At 43.7% G+C, this 21,892-nt stretch overlaps 1 protein-coding gene across 1 annotated transcript; it reads left to right on the top strand.

Moving 5' to 3' along the window:
* Window positions 1-520: 520 nt before the first annotated feature.
* TTPA (alpha tocopherol transfer protein) lies at window positions 521-19,854 on the top strand. The gene is made up of 5 exons (XM_079984779.1): window positions 521-787; window positions 9,610-9,763; window positions 11,029-11,222; window positions 11,934-12,044; window positions 14,046-19,854. Exons 1-5 carry the CDS (start codon window positions 587-589, stop codon window positions 14,217-14,219), a joined length of 834 nt encoding a protein of 277 aa, XP_079840905.1. The 5' UTR covers window positions 521-586; the 3' UTR covers window positions 14,220-19,854.
* Window positions 19,855-21,892: the final 2,038 nt, after the last annotated feature.

Raw genomic sequence — 21,892 nt, 5'->3', positions numbered from 1 at the left:
ATCTTCCCAGCTGGAAGAGGGCTTTAGCGGGTAAGGGAAACCCCCTCTACACATGATGAGAGGCCCTCATTTGCTACAGGGCTGGGGAGCGTGAGGCTTGTTTCTTCAGGAAAGGGAAATGAAATCCCGGTGACCCCGAGCCCAACTCGCATTTCATCTTCCCTTCACCGTCTTGAATATAAGCTAGAAGCCATGCGCACACCCCTCTAATCCAGGACCCCAGTGGTTTGGTCCTATATTAGCCATGTACGTGCTAAGAAGGTTGACAAGGAACCAAGGCTGCGAGGTTCTCACGGGGGGAGCCGGGCTTGGGTTCTCCTTGTTCCTTCTCCGCCCCTAGTGCTTCACAGTGCGTTATGCCAGGCCCGGGGGACCCTCGTCAGTTGCGCCTGCGGAGGCGCAGGAGTCGAGGCAGCCTGGCTCGAAGCCGAGTGGGCGAAGGCTGCCAAGGAAAGCGGCGGCTCCAATTTGGCAGCCGCGCCAGGCACTCCTCGCCCTCGTTATTATGTAATGGGGCCGGAGGAGCTCGTCCCTCAGTTGCAGCCGCGCCAGGCCGAGGCGAGGGAGTCGGCGGGGAGGTGGCGCCATGAGCCAAGACGAGCCGTGCGTCCTGAAAGGGAACCTCAACGAGCTGCCCGACGGCTCCCCGGTCGTGAGGGCCGCCGTGGCCGCGCTGAGGCGCCGAGCCCAGGAGGAGAACGTACATCCTTCGCCCTGGTCCCTGTCCGACGCCTTTCTGGCCCGCTTCTTGCGAGCTCGGGATTTCGACGCCGAGCTGGCATGGAAGGTAAAGGGAGCGCGCGGGCGCGGGCGCGGGCACGAGATAGGCGCGTCTAGCCCACCCGGGCTGCGGGGGACGCCGGCTGCTCAAGGCTGAGCGCGCCTGCCTAGCTCACTCTGTTTTTCAGTGCACACTTATCAGGGACTCAGTCCCACCTTGCCTAAGATTGCAGCACTACCACGCTTTCTTGAGATGCCTAAACTTCAGGTTGTGACTACAGCACGCATCTCACTACAAGCCAGATGCAGGCAGAGAATCAGTTTGCCCACTGCAGAGCATAGGAGGAGGACATGGGTCGGTTGCACTTCTGTGTAATGTGCAATTGATTTTTGAATTCTGAATTTATTGTTATTCACGTTTTATACTGTATTTTATGTTGTTTTGTTGTTGCATCAATTAAGTCTTTTAAATTTGTTGTTAGCCGCCCTGAGCCCTGTTTTCTGAACCGGGAAGGGCGGGATATAAATAAAAAAATATTATTTATTATAGCCAGGCTGAACTGTGGCAGGCTATGGAGAGGGCTTTAGCCACACCAGAAACAAGCATCATATTGCTATTTAAAGTAGCTCTTAGAACAGCTCTTGGAAATGGCCATGTATGCACATGCAGTAATACTTCAGGATATTTAGGAGCCCCTTGAGTTAAAGCAGCTTTACACGGCAGCTTTGGGCTCCACCCCACCCCAACCCAGCCCAGCCCACTCTGGGGCTTCCTACCTTACAAGCTTAAGGATGGACACTACAGTTATTTAACAGCATTGACTTCCTATTCATAGGCATCTTGTTACAAACACATAGGGCATTTTTGCAACTGAGGCCAGCCTTCCCTGGCCACATCAGGACTAAGGGGGAGGGAGAGAAAGTCTAACATTGAGATCGGCTGCCCCTGTGAGCCCTGTGGCCTGAGTTGGTAGCCTCACTTGCCCTCATGGATGGACTTGCTCTGGAAACACACCACGCCTGCTAAATATTAGAATGAAATAAATTGATGGTATATTTTTGCTTTGCACAGTTTCTGATTAATGTTATTATTCTTGAGGGGCAGTAAAATACTTGTTTTAAAAAGACAAGTCCTTTAAAAAAGTCGTGAAAAAATAGTTCCCAAAGTTTCTTTACATCACAAAAAAACAAAATATATCACATTAGATGCACAGCATCACATAAAGAATGCCATGTTGTGTGCAGCAAATAGTCCAAAGTTTGTCCTATAAAGCCCAGTGAGAGGCAAGTCCACCAACAATCTTTTGGATTGTTCATTTGTCCTGAAGCTCACACATCTATGTTTGCATATAAAACTCCAGAGACATGGTCTTGTAAAACATAGTTCCTCATTCATAGATTACTGCATCTGTCTTTGGACCCTAATTACAGTATTGGCTAGAACCTTTCAACTTTATGTATTTTTCCAGTTAATGTAATTCCTCTCCCCGGTGCACTTGTTTTTAAGGAACTTTTTATTTCAGGATACTGTTTAGAATTGTCTATTTTTCTTACCCTTTTTGTACCTTTTTGTGTTTGTAAAAACATCTGTGATAATGCCTGTGCTTCTCAGTATGGCAAGAAGCAGTAAAAAAAAACCCCACATGTTATCTGAAGCAAGCAGTAAGTAGGATACTAATATGCTAGCTGTTCCTCTGGTGTGTGGCAGACATCTAAGAAGACCAGTAGCATCTGTGTAGGCACTTTAATTCAGGGATTTTATATGGGGACAAAGGGCCAGTGCTTTTTTTCTTAAAAAATATTTAGGAGTAGTACTCTCGATTTGACTCAAGAAAATCACCATTTTATAGTTCAAATCGGGGAAAATAAATACAGTAAATGGACAAAAGCACAAAGATTTACAACACATTTAGGGGTATGTGTACCCCTGTGTCTCCCCCAGAAAAAAGCACTGCAAAGGGCTAATCCACGCGCACACTGTTCCTGATCAAAGATGTAGTTATAGTTACCACCTTTAAAAGATAATTAGAAGAAGAAGAGGAGGAGTTTGGATTTGATATCCCACTTTATCGCTACCCGAAGGAGTCTCAAAGCGGCTAACATTCTCCTTTCCCTTTCTCCTCCACAACAAACACTCTGTGAGGTGAGTGGGGCTGAGAGACTTCAGAGAAGTGTGACTAGCCCAAGGTCACCCAGCAGCTGCATGTGGAGGAGCGGAGATGCGAACCCGGTTCACCAGATTACGAGTCTACCGCTCTTAAGCACTACACCACACTGGCTCTCATTAGATAAATTAGATAAATGCATGGAGGATAATGGTAGCCATTATGGCTAGAAGCTGTTGAGATGTTCTGCCTCTGCTCTTGGAGGCAGTATGCCTCTAAGTACCAGTTGCTGGGAATCCCAAATAGAGATAACAGCGGCATAGCTAGCCGCTTGGGTGTCTGGTACAGGCTCGTGTCCTGCAGCCAGGGGCAGGGTGAACTGCCCATGGGTTGGGGTGAGCTTCTCCAATGCCTTGAGCCTCTCCGCTGCCTCTCCCTCAGCTGTAGGGCAGCTGAGGGAGAGGCAGTAGGCAGACGCAAGTCCCACACTGCTGTTTCAGGCAGAGTGGAACCTGCAGCCACCACGTCACTCCTAAAAAGTTTTGTGAGCCCAATTAAAAAAAACCCCTAGTTTGTCACCCCTGCCACAGTAATGGCACCCAGGGCGAGCCGCACCCCCTTCCTTCGCCACTGGGAGAGAATACTGTGTTCTCCCATCCTACTTATGGGTTTCCCACGGGTATATAGCCAGCCACTGTGAGAACAGGATGTTAAACTGGTGGGTACTTGTTTTCAGATTTCTCTCTCACACACCCACACAACCCTGTGGCTGCTTTCTGAAAGGGGTGGGAAAGTATGTGCAGTGTTACAATCACAGAACTCCATGTAACATGTCTTGTAAACAAATATGAAGCTGCTGTCACTCTTCGTCCTTCTTTGTTTGCCGTTATAACACAGTGTGTGATGCAATATCATTGCTCTTGCACATTGCACTACCAACAGCCACATATCATTAGATGTTGGTGATGGGACAACCCAATGTCACATCATATTGCAAAGAAAAGAGAGGGAAGTGGCTGCTGGTTCCCTCACTGCAAGAAGCGAAGTTACAGGGAACCAGGCAGAGGGCCTTCTCGGTAGTGGTGCCCTCCCTGTGGAAACCCTCTCTTCAGATGTCAAGGAAATAAACAACTATCTGACTTTTAGAAGACATCTGACTTTTAGAAGACATCCGAAGGGAAGTTTTTAACGTTTGGTGTTAAACAACAACTGAGAACTGAAAGAGACACCACCATATATGGACAGAAGGAATCTCCACGGACATAACAGTTTTCACACACAGGACAGAATAAAGATAATAGTCTGAGTTTGTCACTTGAAGCTTTATAAACTTATATATTGTAACATCATGAATAGAAATCATTGATTATGTAGCTGTTAACTAAGGGATTATTATTATAACTGAAAAGTAACTGACATTCATTAAGATTATGGAATGCAGTGATTTAAGATCGGAAATGCACCCAAACCACCATGCAGGGAGCCACTTTAACTAAAATGTATTAATTGGAAGTTGACTGCCATTTTGATAATTGTATAATTTGGGAATTAATTGTTGTTGTTATAATTTGGCTATTATTGGGAATATATTGGAAAACTAATTACACACACACGTTGCATGCTGGTTTGTGCAGTTGTAGGTTCTTGGTTGGTGCAGAGAATAGTAACATAGGATGGTCTTCTATTGAGTCAGACCATTATCTACTACAGTGCCTAGCTCAGTATTGTTTTCCCTGATTAGCAGCAGTTTTTCAGGTTTCAGATTGGGATCTATGCCAGACCTACCTGGATATGCTAAGGATTGGACCTTGGACCTTGGGGTGTGCAGCACTGATACTCTACCACAGTTAAAAGAAAGACAAATTTTCAGGCATTATTTAGGAGATTAAGCACCTCCCTTTGTCACGAATAAAACATGGACTCATGTTAATGCCATGTATGCTAACGGAGAACTGAAGAAGGAATAAATACCGTATGTTTGTATATCTTTTTAAGTTTTGTAAGTCATGCTGCCAGTGGGTAAGGCACAGAGGAAAGCAAAAAGAAAGGAAACAGTGATCTTCAGACCATGAAGTGGCTAGGTGAGCATATCCTCAGAAGAAGGATATAGGATCTGAATGGCTCAGCTGAAAACCCATTCAGTATTGTCTTTTAAGCTTCTGATGATAATATAAATGCTTATACCTGCATTTCCAATAATATAAAAGCACAAAGTTTATTTGATGTCTGTTTGCAGTGCCATTCACACATCAATAATACAAGACTACCTGATTCTCTTTCATCCTAGGAAAAATGTACAGGAAATTAGGGCACAGGAAGGAAGAGGGCTCTTGCTGATTCACAGATGCCCGTGTGTTGATTTATTTTATTTCATAATATTTATATACGGCTTGATTGCAGAAAACCTCAAAGCACACATGCAAACATTTCTCCCACATTTAAGCATGCATATAAAACCTTCATTTAATAGGTATGGAACCCCACCTTTACACTTCCTTTCACACGCGTGCACACACACAAATGCATTTCTACTCACATGTATGCATGCATATACTCACAAGAGGAGTACAGAAGGGAAATGAATACTCCCATAGCTTTTCCTCTCTGTTCTCCTGTCCCTCAAACCCATGTGACCTCTCTCTCTCATCCCACCACCTCTCATTTATTCTTCTTCATCATCCAGCCCCTTACTGGTGCTTGTAGGAAGAAACTTGCTGTCAACTTATCTCCCATAAGTCTTTGATGGAAGTGGTCCAGGATGAGGGTTTTTGTTGATGCATTGTGGGCTAGAGAAGCAGCTGGAAGGCCATCTACTGACCTCCTTTACTTCCAGTGGCCTATCAGAAAGAACATGTCCTGTGCATTAGTCTCAGATCCTTGGCAACTTAAGGATCTCTGGTAACCTAAAACCTTGCAAGCAAGCACAATTATTGAGTTATATGAAGCTGGTCTGTTAGGGAGCATAGAACTGTTGGCGTCTTCCCAACAGTGTTGTTGTTGTTTTTAAAGCCTTGGGAGTCTCCAGCATCCACAATTATCTATTCATTTGGGGTGTGTGCTTTGGTTATATGATAGAGGAGGAAAAACCACACGGTTGCACCACTTGAATTATATCAAGGTACAGTAATTATACTTGCCTTGCACTCCTTTTGTGCAGTTATTGATTCACAGTCAGAATAGAACAAGCGCTACAACTAATACTTTGCTACAAATGGCAACATTTATTCATACTGTTATGGGGAGCCTAGCAAAGTTAAACATTTGGTCTCCAGCCTAACTCCTCACTGGATCAATAATGCATGCAAGTGTGCCAGCATTCTTTACTGCTGTGGCTGTGACAGAAAATCTATTATCACTATCGTATCTAGGAGCTTTCCTCTGAGTAGTTGAGAAATGGCAAAGATAGAAACGGTTTGTAATTGAGGAAGGCAACATTCATAGTACCCATGCTTTGCATAGATAGATAGATAGATATTAACAACATTAGAAAACAACTTCAAGTGAGTGAAATTACTCAGAGACAACCCTCAGTGTCAAAGGTGGAAAAGAAGAAATACTGCCTTCAAGAAAGGATTTCCTTCAGAACTGTGGCTAGTAAGGAATCTTGAAATACCAATTGGCCCTATAGATAGATGACAGTAACCATTGTAAATAGGGTAATAATAAATAGGCCAAATTTATTTTTAATGTAGCAGTTTTGTACAAAAGCAGTTTTGCGCAAAACATCTGTATAAATGAATGAATAAGCGCTCCATGAATATGCGTGGTGAAATAGACGTAAGAACTTCTGTGCTCTCTTAATCTCCCAGGGCAATCTATTTCTAGATTTCTGCTCCAAGTATATACTTCCAGGTAGGGTCTGGGCTTCTCACAACAGCTGCTTGTGTGGGTTTGGCTGACTTAAGCCTTGGTACAACTCTGCTGCCAATACCAGTTGTCAGCCTTTTCTTCTTTTGGCTCTGTCTCCTGTTAGACCACATCCACCCACCAACTCCATCCCCTGTTGTGCACATTTCCTACCTTTTGACCCTTCCTTTTATGCCTTCCTCTTGCCATTAATAGTCCACAAGGGTTCCTCCTGATCTGACTGATCAGTCTCCTTCCCACACTGCTTCATTCAAGGTACTTCACATCAGTGGAAGCACTTGGGAAGATATGGCTTAGGTCAGTGATGGCCAAACTTGGCCCTCCAGCTGTTTTGGGACTACAATTTCCATCATCCCTGACCACTGGTCCTGTTAGCTAGGGATGATGGGAGTTGTAGTCCCAAAACAGCTGGAGGGCCAAGTTTGGCCATCACTGGCTTAGGTCATGGTACCCCTGCAATGTATACACAATCTTAGTTCAGTGTGATACAGTATTCCTGATTTAGGAGCTCGGCACAATCCAGAGATAAGGAATCATGGTGTTTGTTTAATACAGTCCCAAACTGTGAACACTTGTGTATTAAACTTAACAAATCTGTTTCCTTTGCCATAAGTGTTATTCAAAATAAGGAGGATTATGTCACAACATAAAGTGTTATTGGAAAAACAAGCATCCTGTTGAAAATGGGGGAAAGGCTAAGAATTAAGCATTGGGAAATATCCATTCAAAGTTCATAAGAATTTCTCCAACATTTGGGAACAAACTGTGAGGCTAGACTTTTTCCAACCCAAATATCTCCAGTTGAAAGCCTAAGGATGATTAATGTGGATAAATCATTTCTCATATGAGAAGCACATAAAACTTTAAAGCTATACATTAATTTATCTTTTGAGCCCTGGGTACTTGTCATTATTGCTTAAATTGGTAAATGAAAATGCCTTAGAATAACTGTGTTGATGGCTAAGATCATGAGATCACTCTACAGATGACCTGAGTAAACTGAATCAGATTTGTTAGTGGGTGCACTGGTACAAATGTGGAAATCCATAAGCAAAGTCCTCTGTCCCAATATAAGAAGTATGCATGTTCAGGAAACATGCAGATACTGATCAGAACAATGAAAGACAAAACTCAAATGAAATTATAGGTTGTACGTACACTGATATGAATGCAAGATAAGATCATCTGCCCAAATGTATTCATTAGGTGAGAGTGCAGAAAGAAGATGCTGGATTTCTCTATTAAAAGAGAAGCTTGGCTCATTTCTTCATTCTTTCCAGGCACTTCTTCACAGTTGTACATTTAGCTTCTTTGTTTAGCACATTTAGCTACTTAACATAGTTCTGAAGGTATCAAAAACTGCTCCATATTCCAGAATGATTGCCCAAAGGGACTTACTTCATGTTGATCATGGGGCAAGTGCATTCAGATATCAACAAATTACTCCTTGGAAGCTTTGTTCTTAATGAAAGTGAGACAATTTATACAGATTTGATAATGGGACCAAAAAATGAAGGAGAAAACTTGTATTATTATTTTGCATTTATGAGAAATAAAAAGAAATGAATTGTTGACAGAAGAATAGTAATTGAAAGGTAGCTTCATCTACCTGGATAAGTCTTAAAATAAACTATGGATATTTCCCTGTTTATGTACCGAGTGTAACCTATTAAGTAGCAAATATCGTTCCAAGTAAAATTCCTGTTAGACAAGACTTATGTAAAAATCATGTTCTGGTTGGATAATAGTTATGTAGTGCTCCTGAATTCTACCTTGTTCTGAATACAGTACCAATGGGGAAAGGATCTGTTTTCTTTTCCTCCAGAAAGAAAGACCAACATTGTCTCTGAACCAGGCTAGCAACCAGAAAAATCTCTATAGTGCTCAACAGTCTTGCTGTAAAAAGGTGTTGCTATCTGCATTGTTTATTGGTGGTGTGTGGAAAAATCTAGGGTTGAATCCAATGAAGTCATCCCATCAGCATGAATACTTTCACCTGCACAACAGGACTTTTCCTCCCTTGTCTTCTACACCTCCCAGTCTGTTTCTGAGGGTTCCCCCAACCTTCCAGAGGAGATTTAGGGGAAGGGAAGTCTCGTTGTGCAGGCAGAAGTCTTTGCACTCATGGGAATGTCTTCTTTGGATACAACCCACATGCTTGGTTTCAGTGATTTCTTTACATGCTTACTCAGATGCAAATAGGATCCAGTGGGGTTTACTCCTAGGTAAGCCAGCACAGGATTCAGCCTAAGTGACTGTTAATAATTGTGGGACCCACACCTATGCTGCTTTGTTTGAAATTGTTTTGCTTCTTAACATTGTATACTTGTAAGCAAGTTTTACTTGTTTTCAATTGTATGATTATATACCTTTATGGTGAAGGCTGGGTTGGAAACCTTATACTGGTCCTGTTTTGGAAGCTTATACTTTCTGTCACAATCGTGCACTGTTCTTCCTCCCATCAAGTTCAAGGCAATGAACACGAGGGCCTGCTTCCCCACCCCCCTCACAGCAATCATGTGAGGCAGGTTAGCTTGAGATGCTGTATATTGAATGGTACAGGATTAACCTGTGAGCCTCATCTCTGAGTAGGGATTAAAATCCAGACTCCTTGCTACCTAATTGCACCACAGGGATTAAACCTGCAACCTTGGCATTATCAGCATCACACTCTTATCGACTAAGCTATCTATGGTCAAGTCTAGTGTTACAGGAGATTAATTTCAACAAAAGGACACCAGCCTAAATGTTAAAATATATTTGCACACAGTTTGTGAACTTAACTGAGATAAAAGTATGCATATACTTAGCAAGAAGGGCAGTAATATTTTACAACATAAGAATCATGTAACAGAATACTCTACAGCTGACTGCTTTGCGGTACTATCTCCCCCTCTTTCTGCTATTTCTTTCCCAGCTATTGAAAAACTATCACAAGTGGAGAGCTGAATTCCCAGAAATAGTTGGAGATGTACGGCCTTTCTCTCTCCTTGGTCTGATGAAATCTGGTTACCTTGGAGTTCTGAAGGAGAGGGACCCAGCTGGTAGCAAAGTTCTCATTTACAGAATTGGCAAGTAGCTTTTCTTTTTGCAACACTGGCAAGTAGCATGCTCTGCTTCTGACTTCTTGTAATGTAATCTCGCAGCCCCCACTGGTGGATTTGTAGTACTTCATCAGAATCCTGGATTTGCATGAAGTTAGGGTGGAGGAGGCAGAAGAGGAGGCTGGTTTCACAACAGCAATGGCCATGGCAGGAAGCTAGGAAGGACTTCGAGAATGGAAAGTGGTGGGAGGGGTCTGAATAGATTGGAAAGGGGGGGTTGTTGTGATCGTGGTTGTTTACAAAAGTAGCACAGGTGGGTACAACACAGAAATTGTACACAGAAAATAACACCAAAAAGCAAATACAAAAAGTGCTGCTCCCAGCTCCCTTCTTGCAGCATTGAAACCTTCTTTTAAACTGTCACTTTTTCTCTCAGTGTCTCCCACTTCTACTTTCTTTATTCAAACCTCTGCCACTTGTTTAAAACCTGCATTTTCCTCTCAATATCTCTCCCTTTTCTCTTTCCCCTTTTCTTTTCCTCAGCTGCCTTGTGTGAGAGACATAGAGGATGTGGAGCCCTCAAATATTTCACAGTACTTTCACACAGTGTATTTAGTTCCTGGTGCTATGTGTTGACTTCAACATGACATTCCAGATTCAATGTAGAAATTTAGAACAAATATTTTATTATCAAACACTCATACGGTGACAACATCCATCAACTCAGTCAAACCTTCTCTAACTGAACGAGCTAACTGACAGACTTGCTCTTAAGATTCTGTTCATCTTTAAGGTACAGTAACATATAGCATCAGGGTATGTGAGTGCAAAGGGGGCTGTGGAATCTGAGGCAGGAGGAAGCCCAGAAATGCAGGGGGATCTGTGTGCAAGGGAGAATTGTAGGAAGGAGGAGGTAGGAATAAAGGAGATGAAGGTAAAAATAATGGGTTGTATGGACAAAGTGGGCTTTGAATTAGGACACTGGAGGAGACATGGAAGTGGGGATGGTCTGTGTGCAAGCAGGAATTGAGAGAAGGGAAAAGGGGCTGAAGGTTAAAATCAGCTTAGCATTTTTGTAGCCCATGAAGGGTTAGGCATTTATTTAAGTGACATCATTTCAAAGCAGGTGAGAAATCAGCAAATGGGTGTATTTTGCCCATTATTCTTGCAGCCTAGTCCACTGTCCAGTTTAAGCCAAAGTACCACGTTTAAGCCATTTTAGTTCCATTGGGCTTTTTTGGGGGAAAGTGCTTACTTTATTCATCTCCCTCTCTCCTCTCCTTTGTCATTAGGAAAATGGGACCCAAAGACATTCACAGCATTTGATTTGTTTCGTTTAAGTCTTATCACATCTGAGCTCGTTGTGAGAGAGCTAGAAACACAGCGGAATGGAGTCAAGGGTATCTTTGATCTTCAAGGATGGAGATTCGCTCATGCATTTCAGATCACACCTACGGTTGCCAAGATAATAGCTGCCGCGATCACAGTGAGCTTTGGTTCTAAATTTTTAGTTATGCTGTAAGCAGATAGTGGCTTTCACATACCAATGTTTTTGGAGAACAAGAGCATTAGATAGCTCCTGTGTTTTTAATACAGTCTAATTCTGCTGTTCTAGATGGCTTGAGGTATTCTAACAACACCACTACCGATATTTAGTATTATTGGCACTTGGTCAAGTGGGCAGAGTGTGTCACGTCCTTCTTAGGGAACCAATATAACTCCTGACTGGGAGCTGTGGGGCTGAGCAGAGATGTGGATCCACTGCTGCCTCTTAAGTCCTGCTGCTCAGGGTGGAAAGTGTTGGTGGTGGTTCAGGTGTAATGAGGAAACTATTATTAATTAACCCAGGAATGCCAAGAAGGGAGGAGGGAAGGGCAGCGTGAGAATGGAGTGCTTAAGCACAAGGCACAGGCATATCTCAGCTTAATAAGGCAAGATATATCCGTCTGAACTGGGCCAATTTATCCTGAATTTTCTCAACCCCACATTTATTTTCTTTCTTATGAGATAGGCACATTGTGACTGTTTTATAAGTGCAGTCCTAAGTACTTGAAAACCCAGGGGTGGCTATGGTCAGAAAACTTCTGCTTAAAATCAAATGTAGTCTGACATTTTGGCAGGTCTGCTCATGTGAATGTAGGCATTAGAATATGAAGATCCTAGTCTTCTATCATGCTTCTCTCCACTCTCTTCGCAGGATGCCTTTCCACTAAAAGTTCGTGGAATCCACTTGGTTAATGAGCCTTTGCTCTTTCACCCGGTCTTTGCTCTAATTAAGACATTCCTCTCAGAAAAGATTAAAGCACGGGTGAGTAAATGCTAATTCTTTTCCTATGAAATTCACACATTATCCCAACACATTTTCTTTTTAAATAAAAAGAGACTACACCTCTTTTATTCCAGTAGGGTTCTATAAGTTTTATATTTCATTAATGTGGGTTCATACAATAGTTCAAAATGCCACAAGATGGTGCCATTCAAGCTATTTTCATGCACGTTTCCCATGTAGGCCACACTGTATTCTCCACTGTCTCCAAAGGGTTGCCTACACAAGAACAACAGCCCTTGTAGAGATGCTCCACATTGAACCCTAGAATTGTAGAGTTGGAAGGGACCCTGAGGGTCATCTAGTCCAACACCCTGCAATGCAAGAATCTTAACTAAAGTATCTACGGCAGATGGCGATCCAACCTCTGCTTAAAAACCTCCAAGGAGAGTCCAACACCTCCCGAGGGAGTCTGTTTCACAGTCAAACAGCTCCTACTGTCACAAAATTCTTCCTGATGTTCAGTCAAAATCTCCTTTCTTGTAACTTGAATCCATTGGTTCAGGTCCTAGCTTCTGAAGCAGGAGAAAACAAGCTTACTCCATCCTCCATGTGACACCCATTTAGATATTTGAAGATGGTTATAATATCTCCTCTCAGTGTCCTCTTTACCAGGCTAAACATAGACTATTTCCTCAATCGTTCCGCATAAGGCTTGATTTCCAGACCCTTGATCATCTTGGTCACCCTTCTCTGCACATGTTCCAGCTTGTCAATAATCTTCTTAAATTGTGGTGCCCAGAACTGGACACAGGACTCTAGGTGTGCTCTGACCAAGGCAGAATAGAGCGGGACTATTATTTCCCTTGATCAGTATACTTCTGTTGATGCAGCTTAGAAGACCATTGACTTTTTTTGCTGCTTCATCACACTGTTGACTCATGTTAAGCTGGTGGTCTAAGACCCATAGATCCTTTTCACATGTAGTACTGACAATCCCATCTTATATTTGTGCAGCTGGTTCTTATCTTTATCTTTGTCCCTATTGAAATTCATTTGTTAGTTTGGGCACAGTTCTCCAATCTGGTCAGGATATTTTGAATTCCAATTTTGTCTTCAGTAGCATTGGCTACACCTCCCTGTTTGGTGTCATCTGCAAATTTGATGAGCATCACCCCATTACCTTCATCAAATTCACTTATAAGGACATTGAACAACAACGGCCCAGGACAGATCCCTGCAGCACCCCACTTAGCACTTTTCCCCAGAATGACAAGGAACTGTTAGTGACCATTCTTTAGTTTTTAACAGCAATCAGCTACAAATCCACCTAACAGTTACCTCATCCAGGCCACATTTTACTAGCTTCTCTGCAATAATATAATGGGAGACTTTGTGAAAACCCTTCCTGAAATCAAGATACACTATGTCCACAGCATTTCCATGATCCACCAAGCTTGTAACTCTATTGAAAAAAGAAATGAGATTAATTTGGCATTACTTGTTTTTGAGAAACTTATGCTGGGTCTTTGTAATCACAGCATCATTTTCAAAGTGCTCACAGACTTGTACTTCATCTGTTCAGATCCTAGGATGGTTTACAAAATAATTCAATAAAAATATATGTATCACAAAGCAAATAATAAAACTTGAAAACATCAGATAAAAATAATATGCAATCATAAGTCATATAGGCAGATCTTTTGTTTCAGCCAGAGCTCACCAGAGCTCAGTTCCAGCACCTGTTAGGTGGGTGCCATTGCCATTCCAAGAGAACAAGGGAGAAGTTCATGGTGAGCTCTGGCACGTCTTTTTCTAGAAAAATAGCATTGCATATAGGTAGAGTGCAGCACTTTCAACACCTTGAATTGGGCCTAGTAGGAAACAGGCAGTCAGTGGTCTCATCATGAACAACTGTACACATCAATTTCCCTATTAACTAAGCCACTTGCCTTAACAGGACTTAAACTGTACAATACTATGAGAGTGAATTTTGTCTTCTTGAATATTATGTAAAAGTAGAAACAATTTCTCTTATTGCAGATCCACATGCATGGGAGTAACTATGTTCCTACTCTCCAACAACACTTTCCAGCCAGCATTCTCCCAAAAGAATATGGCGGTGAAGTTGTCTCCATTGAAACCCTTTCCCAAGAATGGACTAACTTCGTGATGGATTCTGAAAGTTATCTTCAGAGTATTACTCTGTTTAAGTAGTATGTTCTGGGAGAAGCACAGTTATTTGATTATTAAAAAAACTATGAGAGAGAGATGATGGTGACACGACAATGATAATAATAATAATAATAATAATAATAATAATTTATTATTTGTACCCCGCCCATCTGGCTGGGTCTCCCCAGCCACTCTGGGCGGCTTCCATAAAAACCAAAAATACACTAAAATATCACAGATTAAAAACTTCCCTGAACAGGGCTGCCTTAAGATGTCTTCTGAATGTCAGGTAGTTATTTATTGCTTTGACATCTGCTGGAAGGGCATTCCACAGGGCGGGCGCCACTACCGAGAAGGCCCTCTGCCTGGTTCCCTGTAGCTTTGCTTCTCGCAATGAAGGAACCGCCAGAAGGCCCTCGGCGCTGGACCTCAGCGTCCGGGCAGAACGATGGGGGTGGAGACGCTCCTTCAGGTATACTGGGCCGAGGCCGTTTAGGGCTTTAAAGGTCAACACAAGCACTTTGAATTGTGCTCGGAAACGTACTGGGAGCCAATGTAGGTCTTTCAAGACCGGTGTTATGTGGTCTCGGCGGCCGCCCCCAGTCACCAGTCTAGCTGCCGCATTCTGGATTAGTTGTAGTTTCCGGGTCACCTTCAAAGGTAGCCCCACGTAGAGCGCATTGCAGTAGTCTAAGCGGGAGATAACCAGAGCATGCACCACTCTGGCGAGACAGTCCGCAGGCAGGTAGGGTCTCAGCCTGCGTACCAGGTGGAGTTGGTAGACAGCTGCCCTGGATACAGAATTGACCTGCGCCTCCATGGACAGCTGTTAGTCCAAAATGACTCCCAGGCTGCGCACCTGGTCCTTCAGGGGCACAGTTACCCTATTCAGGACCAGGGAGTCCTCCACACCTGCCCGCCCCCTGTCCCCCAAAAACAGTACTTCTGTCTTGTCAGGATTCAACCTCAATCCATTAGCCGCCATCCATCCTCCAACCGCCTCCAGGCACTCACACAGGACCTTCACCGCCTTCACTGGTTCTGATTTGAAAGAGAGGTAGAGCTGGGTATCATCTGCATATTGATGGACGCCCAGTCCAAACCCCCTGATGATCTCTCCCAGCGGCTTCATATAGATGTTAAAAAGCATGGGGGAGAGGACGGAACCCTGAGGCACCCCACAAGTGAGGGCCCAGGGGTCTGAACACTCATCCCCCACCACCACTTTCTGAACACGGCCCAGGAGGAAGGAGCGAAACCACTGTATAACAGTGCCCCCAGCTCCCAGCCCCTCTAGACGGTCCAGAAGGATGTTATGGTCGATTGTATCAAAGGCCGCTGAGAGATCCAGCAGAACTAGGAAACAACTCTCACCTTTGTCCCTAGCTCGCCGGAGATCATCAACCAGCGCGACCAAGGCAGTTTCAGTCCCATGATGAGGCCTGAATCCCGATTGGAAGGGATCCAAATGGTCCGCATCCTCCAGGCGTGCCTGGAGTTGTTCAGCAACCACGCGCTCAATCACCTTGCCCAAGAAAGGAAGATTTGAGACTGGGCGATAGTTGGCCATACTGGCCGGGTCTAAAGATGGTTTTTTAAGAAGCGGTTTAATGACCGCCTCTTTCAACGGATCTGGGAATGTTCCCTCACAGAGGGAAGCATTCACCACCCCGCAGAGCCCATCGCCCAGCCCTTCCCGGCTTGCTTTTATTAGCGAGGATGGGCAAGGATCCAGGAGACAGGTGGTTGGTTTCACGCGTCCAAGCAGCCTGTCCACATCCTCGGGGGTAACGGATTGAAATTGATTCCATGCAACTTGACCAGACAGAGCTCTAGCACTCTCCCGCCCCGGCACTGCTCCCACGGTGGTGTCTAGCTCCTTCCGAATATGAGTGATTTTATCTGCAAAAAACTTTGCAAAATCGTTGCAGGAGATCTTGGGGTCTTTACAAGGCCCGGTGGTAAAGGTGGTTCTGTTAAATTACGAACCACCTGAAAGAGTCTCCTGCTACTATTTTCTGCAGATGCAATAGAGGCGGTGAAGAAAGTCTTCTTCGCCGTCGCTATCGCCACTTGGTAGGCTCGACGTTGAGCTCTAACCTGTGTCCGGTCAGATTCGGAGTGAGTTTTTTGCCACCGACGCTCTAGCCGTCTCAGCGATTGTTTCATCGCCCTCAGCTCCGAAGAAAACCACGGAGCTGTCCGGGCTCCATGCAATCGGAGAGGGCGCTTCGGAGCCAGACAGTCGATAGCCCTGGTTAACTCCGCATTCCAGCGGGCCACCAGGGAATCAGCTGAAAGGCCATCAACATGGGATAAAGCATCCCCTACCACTCTCTGGAAACCATTTGGATCCATTAAGTGGCGGGGGCGGACCATCCGAATTGGTCCCACCTCCCTGCAGAGGGGAAGGGTCGCGGAGAAGTCCAGTTGCACCAGGAAGTGATCTGACCATGGCACTTCTTTTGTTTCACTTTTACTTAGTGTCAGATCACCCACGTCACTAGAGGTGAACACCAGGTCTAAGGCATGTCCATGACTATGAGTTGGGCCAAACTTATTCAGGGACAGCCCCATGGAGGCCATGCTTTCCACGAAGTCCCGAGCAGCCCCTTGTAAGGTCATGTCGGCATGGATGTTAAAATCTCCTAGGACAACCAAACTAGGTGTCTCCAGGAGAAAATCTGCCACGACCTGAAGCAGCTCAGACAGGGAATCCTTGGTGCAGCGGGGAGGTCGGTACACCAAAAGGAATCCTGTACTGCCCCTATTGCCCAACTTCCAGAACATGCACTCAGAAAACTGGATCTTCCCAGTAGGACGCCTGGTGCAAGCTAGTGACTTCCTAAAAATCACTGCAACCCCCCCTCCCCGCCCACATAACCTGGGTTGCTGTGCGTAAGAGAAACCTGGTGGGCAAGCAGTGGCAAGGACAGGCCCATCTGCTTCCTCCAACCAGGTCTCTGTCACACATGCCAGGTCAAATCCTCCATCCACAATCAGGTCGTGGATGGCAGTGGTTTTATTCATCATTGACCTGGCATTACACAGCAACACCTTCAGGTCATGTAGGTTTCCCCTGTTGATTCCAGTATCCATCTGGTCAAGGCCAGACCCGGAGGCAGGGATAGTCTTCAAACAACGACTAAACCTGCCTCCTCGGTAATGACATGGTCTGGTCTTAGCGTAACTCCGCCTCCTGCCCATGATCACCGAGATCGGATGTCCCAGTGCTTCCTCCCCCGTGGAACTTGTCCCAGCCATCGTGTTGGCTGGGGCCCCACTCCCAGGCAGCCCTGATCCCGCCCTTAAAAACAAAACACATACTATACAGAACCAATAAAACAACAACAAAAAGAAACAATTATACTAAAATTAATCCCCAACTAAATATCCATCCCACCCACCCCCAACAATGGAAAAAAGGAAAATAAAAATAAAAATTTAAATTTAAATTGCCACCGACTGCTTGAGGACATTTTAAAGCACATTAACCCCCTGGAACAGGGAAGAATGGCAGAACACTTCCCACCCTTCCCAAAAAGTTTGTTCCAAATAAATGCCTGGGCCACGCCCCCTGGGCCTGCTGGAAAAGGCCCTGGAATGGAGCAGGCCCTGCAGTCCTCACCCAGCCGATGTTCCGAGGCCTCACTGCAGCAGGAGTCCCTTCAATGTGATTTACAGAAGATTTAAATGGGGGTTGAGGTTGGCTCAGACTACAGAAGTTAGTGAAACAAACAACTACATATGCAGACTTGACTTAGATAAATGTGAAATTGCTTTTAGACCAATGTCAAATGTTTTGATATCTGAATAATATTTCTGGAGAATACATGCCTTATCTGCTGCATTCTTTCTTAAGGCAAGGAAGAGAACAAGTAAAATGGAAATTTTACAACAGGATGGTGAATGTGTGGGTCCTCTAGATATTGCTGGACTCTAGCTTCTGTTTGCCCCAGCAAGCCCGGCCACTGGCCAGGGATGATGGGAGTTATAGTCCAGTAATGTCTGAAGGGCACAGGCTCCCCGTCCATTTTACAGGAAGGGAAATATTTCCACTAGAAGGCACTTTGCAGCTTCTTATATGTTAATTGAATTGCCTGCTGGATGTACGATTAAAACAAACATACGAACAGCCTAAGATCAGATCAAAGGCTCATCTACCCCACTGTTCTTCCTAGTGGCCAACTAGATGCCCTTTAGAAGCTGGCATGTGTGGCAAAGTGGAAGTAGCCATTTTCAGTTTCTTGCCTTAATATCTGGTATTCAGAAATATGGTGCCTCTAAATACGGAAGCTGACTTCAGCTGTTATGACTAATAGCCATAAAATAATCCATCATACACAAAGTTGTCTTATTATCAATCATGAACCTACTTTCAATTATGGTGCCTTTGGGATACTGGAGAGGGATCAAACTTTTTATACAACAATAGCTAGTAATTTAGATATATTTGCAGGCTAAGCTTATGTTTACATAAAATTAATCTTTGTTATATTCAGTGAAGTTTTTTCTGAGCCTTCTGTCTACTCCGAAGTAATTGCAACTGGGTTTACTGGAATTTACTCTCAAGTAAGTGAATATAGGATTGCAGGTTTTACTTATTCTTTCATTGTACAAGCTGACAACGGGCTAACAAGTAAATACATAAAATAATATGCACCAACTGCAGCATAGTCCTTAGAATAGTAATTGTGCTTAGACACACTAATGATTTTCTTAGCCTTACTGTTTGCTTTCAGAAGATTATCATTCCTTGAAATTATTTTATGGGGAGAGGTGGATTATCTGTGAAATACTTAGCTACCGCTGCCGGAGAGGGGTTGGTAGCATAGTGCACTAATGGGAAAAGTCATATTTTAGCTGTTACGTATTTATTAATTCCCTAGTTGGGTAAGCCCTGATTGCTTATCCTCTTGGACCAGCACCCTGAAAAGATGTGAATACCTGCTAATATGAAACAGTTTTGCTACAACAGTATTTTCTGCAAAGCAAAAAGGAAAGCTCTATCAAGCTGCGGTGCCTTGTCACTTCCCAGCACAAGGCAATGAGCCTATTCTGATGGTTCTGTGGCAGTTACAATAGCTTTAGGTCCTCAGGATGTATAAACTTTTCTTATTTTATTGGATTTTGTGTGAATTACCCACAAACTACTGTGACAGATCTACAGCTTTCTCTGTCTACCTAAACCTCTTACCATGTCATGCATCTGACAAAATGGGCTTTGGGCTCTGCAATAACAGGACAATCATATGCATCTCCGCTTAAAAGTCACCCCCCAACGAGTTAAGTGCACTGGATTGCAGTCTAAAAAATGAGTCTTTAATTAAAGTGTCACAATACTCTGTTACATGTGATAAATACTTAAGCATTTGCCAACATTGTTCTATTAACAGTTACTGAGCAAATTATTTATTAATGGGAAAGATATTTAATTTTCAGATGTCTAATTTATATTTTATCCAGCAGTTTTAGAATCCTATAGGGTAGCATGACATCAGCAGAACAGAAAGGAAGAAATCATGTAATTTAGAAATAATAAAGGAACTCTAATTGTACCAAGTGTGCCTAAAAAAAACAACCCAACCAGCAACATGTTAGCAGATACAATTTGTTATATGCTGTATTTTTTTTTCTAATTTTGTACATATAAAATTAAACATTATAAATGAGCCAAGCTGTCCCATCATTTGTGAGTGTATCTTTTTCTCAGCACCACTTGTTTTTATTGCAATACTAAATATTATTTCAGGACAGTCTATTTCTGTTCATTCTATACTAAGAGTAGTTCATTAAACAGTCAAAATTTGAAGACAAACTATTTATGTTAATAGTGCTGGAGGAAGTGCTTTGGATTCAAAGTACTTCCACCAAGCAGCATGTTTTTGTCTGCATGGGGGATGCTCCATTTAAATGGAGCAGTTTTTCTACTGCATAGGAAGCTAAAGGTAAAGGTAAAGGGACCCCTGACCGTTAGGTCCAGTCGTGGACGACTCTGGGGTTGCGGCTCTCATCTCACTTTACTGGCCGAGGGAGCTGGCGTACATGTGGTCATGTGGCTAGCATGACTAAGCCACTTCTGGTGAATCAGAGCAGTGCACAGAAATGCCGTTTACCTTCCCACTGGAGCGGTACCTATTTATCTACTTGCACTTCGTGCTTTCAAACTGCTAGGTTGGCAGGGGCAGGGACCGAGCAACAGGAGCTCACCCCGTCGCGGGGATTCTGATCAGCAAGCCCTAGGCTCTGTGGTTTAACCCACAGTGCCACCCGCATCCCATGCATAGGAAGCTATTTACACTCAAAATGCTTCCTCCAGAAACATTTCAAAGGAACTCTCTGTAACTGCCTATCAGCTGATCAGCAGTGGCAGCAAGCCCATCACAAGGCAAGCTCCCAGTGCCAGTCAGCTGATGGTTGCTGAATGTGCATCTTCAGAGGAGGTTGCTGTAGCTGCCACTCTAAAACTTTTATGAGTGTCAATAATCTGATGTTATTATCACAGCTGGTGACTGACAGGTGGTTAGCCAGCCCATTTATCAAAGTTGGCCTGCAGGGGTTGGGTGAATTAGGGATGTGGCCTACTGGTATTGTCCGATTCCCACCCACCTTCAGCCCATCAGCAGTGCCCAAAAGCAATAGCCCTCTTCTGCTGCTATTCCCCAGCAACTAGTATTCAGAGATATACTGTCTCTGATACTGCAAACAACATATATCCATTACGACTTGTATTCAGCAATAACCTTTTCCTCCATGGATTTGTCGAATTCCCCTTTAAAATCATTTAAGTTCATAGGCGGCAACATGCCTTGTAATGAAGAATACACTGTGTGAAGGATGACTTCCTTCCTGATTCGGTTTCACCGGATGACCCTGGTTTCTAGCATTATGAACCCCTGCTAGTTTTGGTTGCCATTTTCTGAACTTTCTGACTCTACAGCGTATTTTTTTGAGATGCAACAACTGGAATTCTGCACAGTACTCCCAAGTGTGTTCACCCCATGGATTTGTATAAAGGTAATATAATATTGCCAGCCTTATTTTAAATTTCTTTCCTAATGACGCCTAACATGGAATGTGCATTTTTCACACCTACCATACAGTGACTTAAAAGTTTTGATCAGCTATGCAACACAACCCCAAGGTCTTTTTCCTGGTCAGTCTCCACCAGCTCAGACCCTATAAGGATACATGTGACTTTTTGCCCCATTGTGTCATTTTACACTTACACTGAGCTTCATTTGGCATTTTATTGCTCATTCACTCAGTTTGGAGTTACCCTTTCGGAGCTCTTTACAGTCCCCATTTTTACAGTGCTGAGTAAAGCAAACTTGGTTCCCACACCACTTCCCTTGATCCCATATCATTTATGAACAAGTGAAGAAGCATCAGTTCCAATACAGGTCTAGGTGGATATTACTTCTTATGTCCTTCTATTGGGGGAACAGTCCATTTATTGCTTCTCTCTGTACATTATACAGTACAAACACAAATCGAACACACTGCTTCCACCGCAAACAGCAGCGCTACTATGTCCTCAAGGAACTATTTCTAAATATGAATAAACATTGACACACCCAAATGGTGATTATTAAAATTCATCATTCGTTATAGGTGTGCTACACCATTTATGACACAATGGCCAGTTTGCTAGGCTGTAGTATTAGGCCAAATAAATGTCAAGGAAGTTTGTTGGGCAGAACTGCCCTTTATTC

This window comes from Podarcis cretensis, assembly GCF_951804945.1.
Source record: "Podarcis cretensis genome assembly, chromosome: 7".
NCBI lineage: Eukaryota > Metazoa > Chordata > Lepidosauria > Squamata > Lacertidae > Podarcis > Podarcis cretensis.
This window is presented reverse-complemented; position numbering and strand designations above follow the sequence as displayed.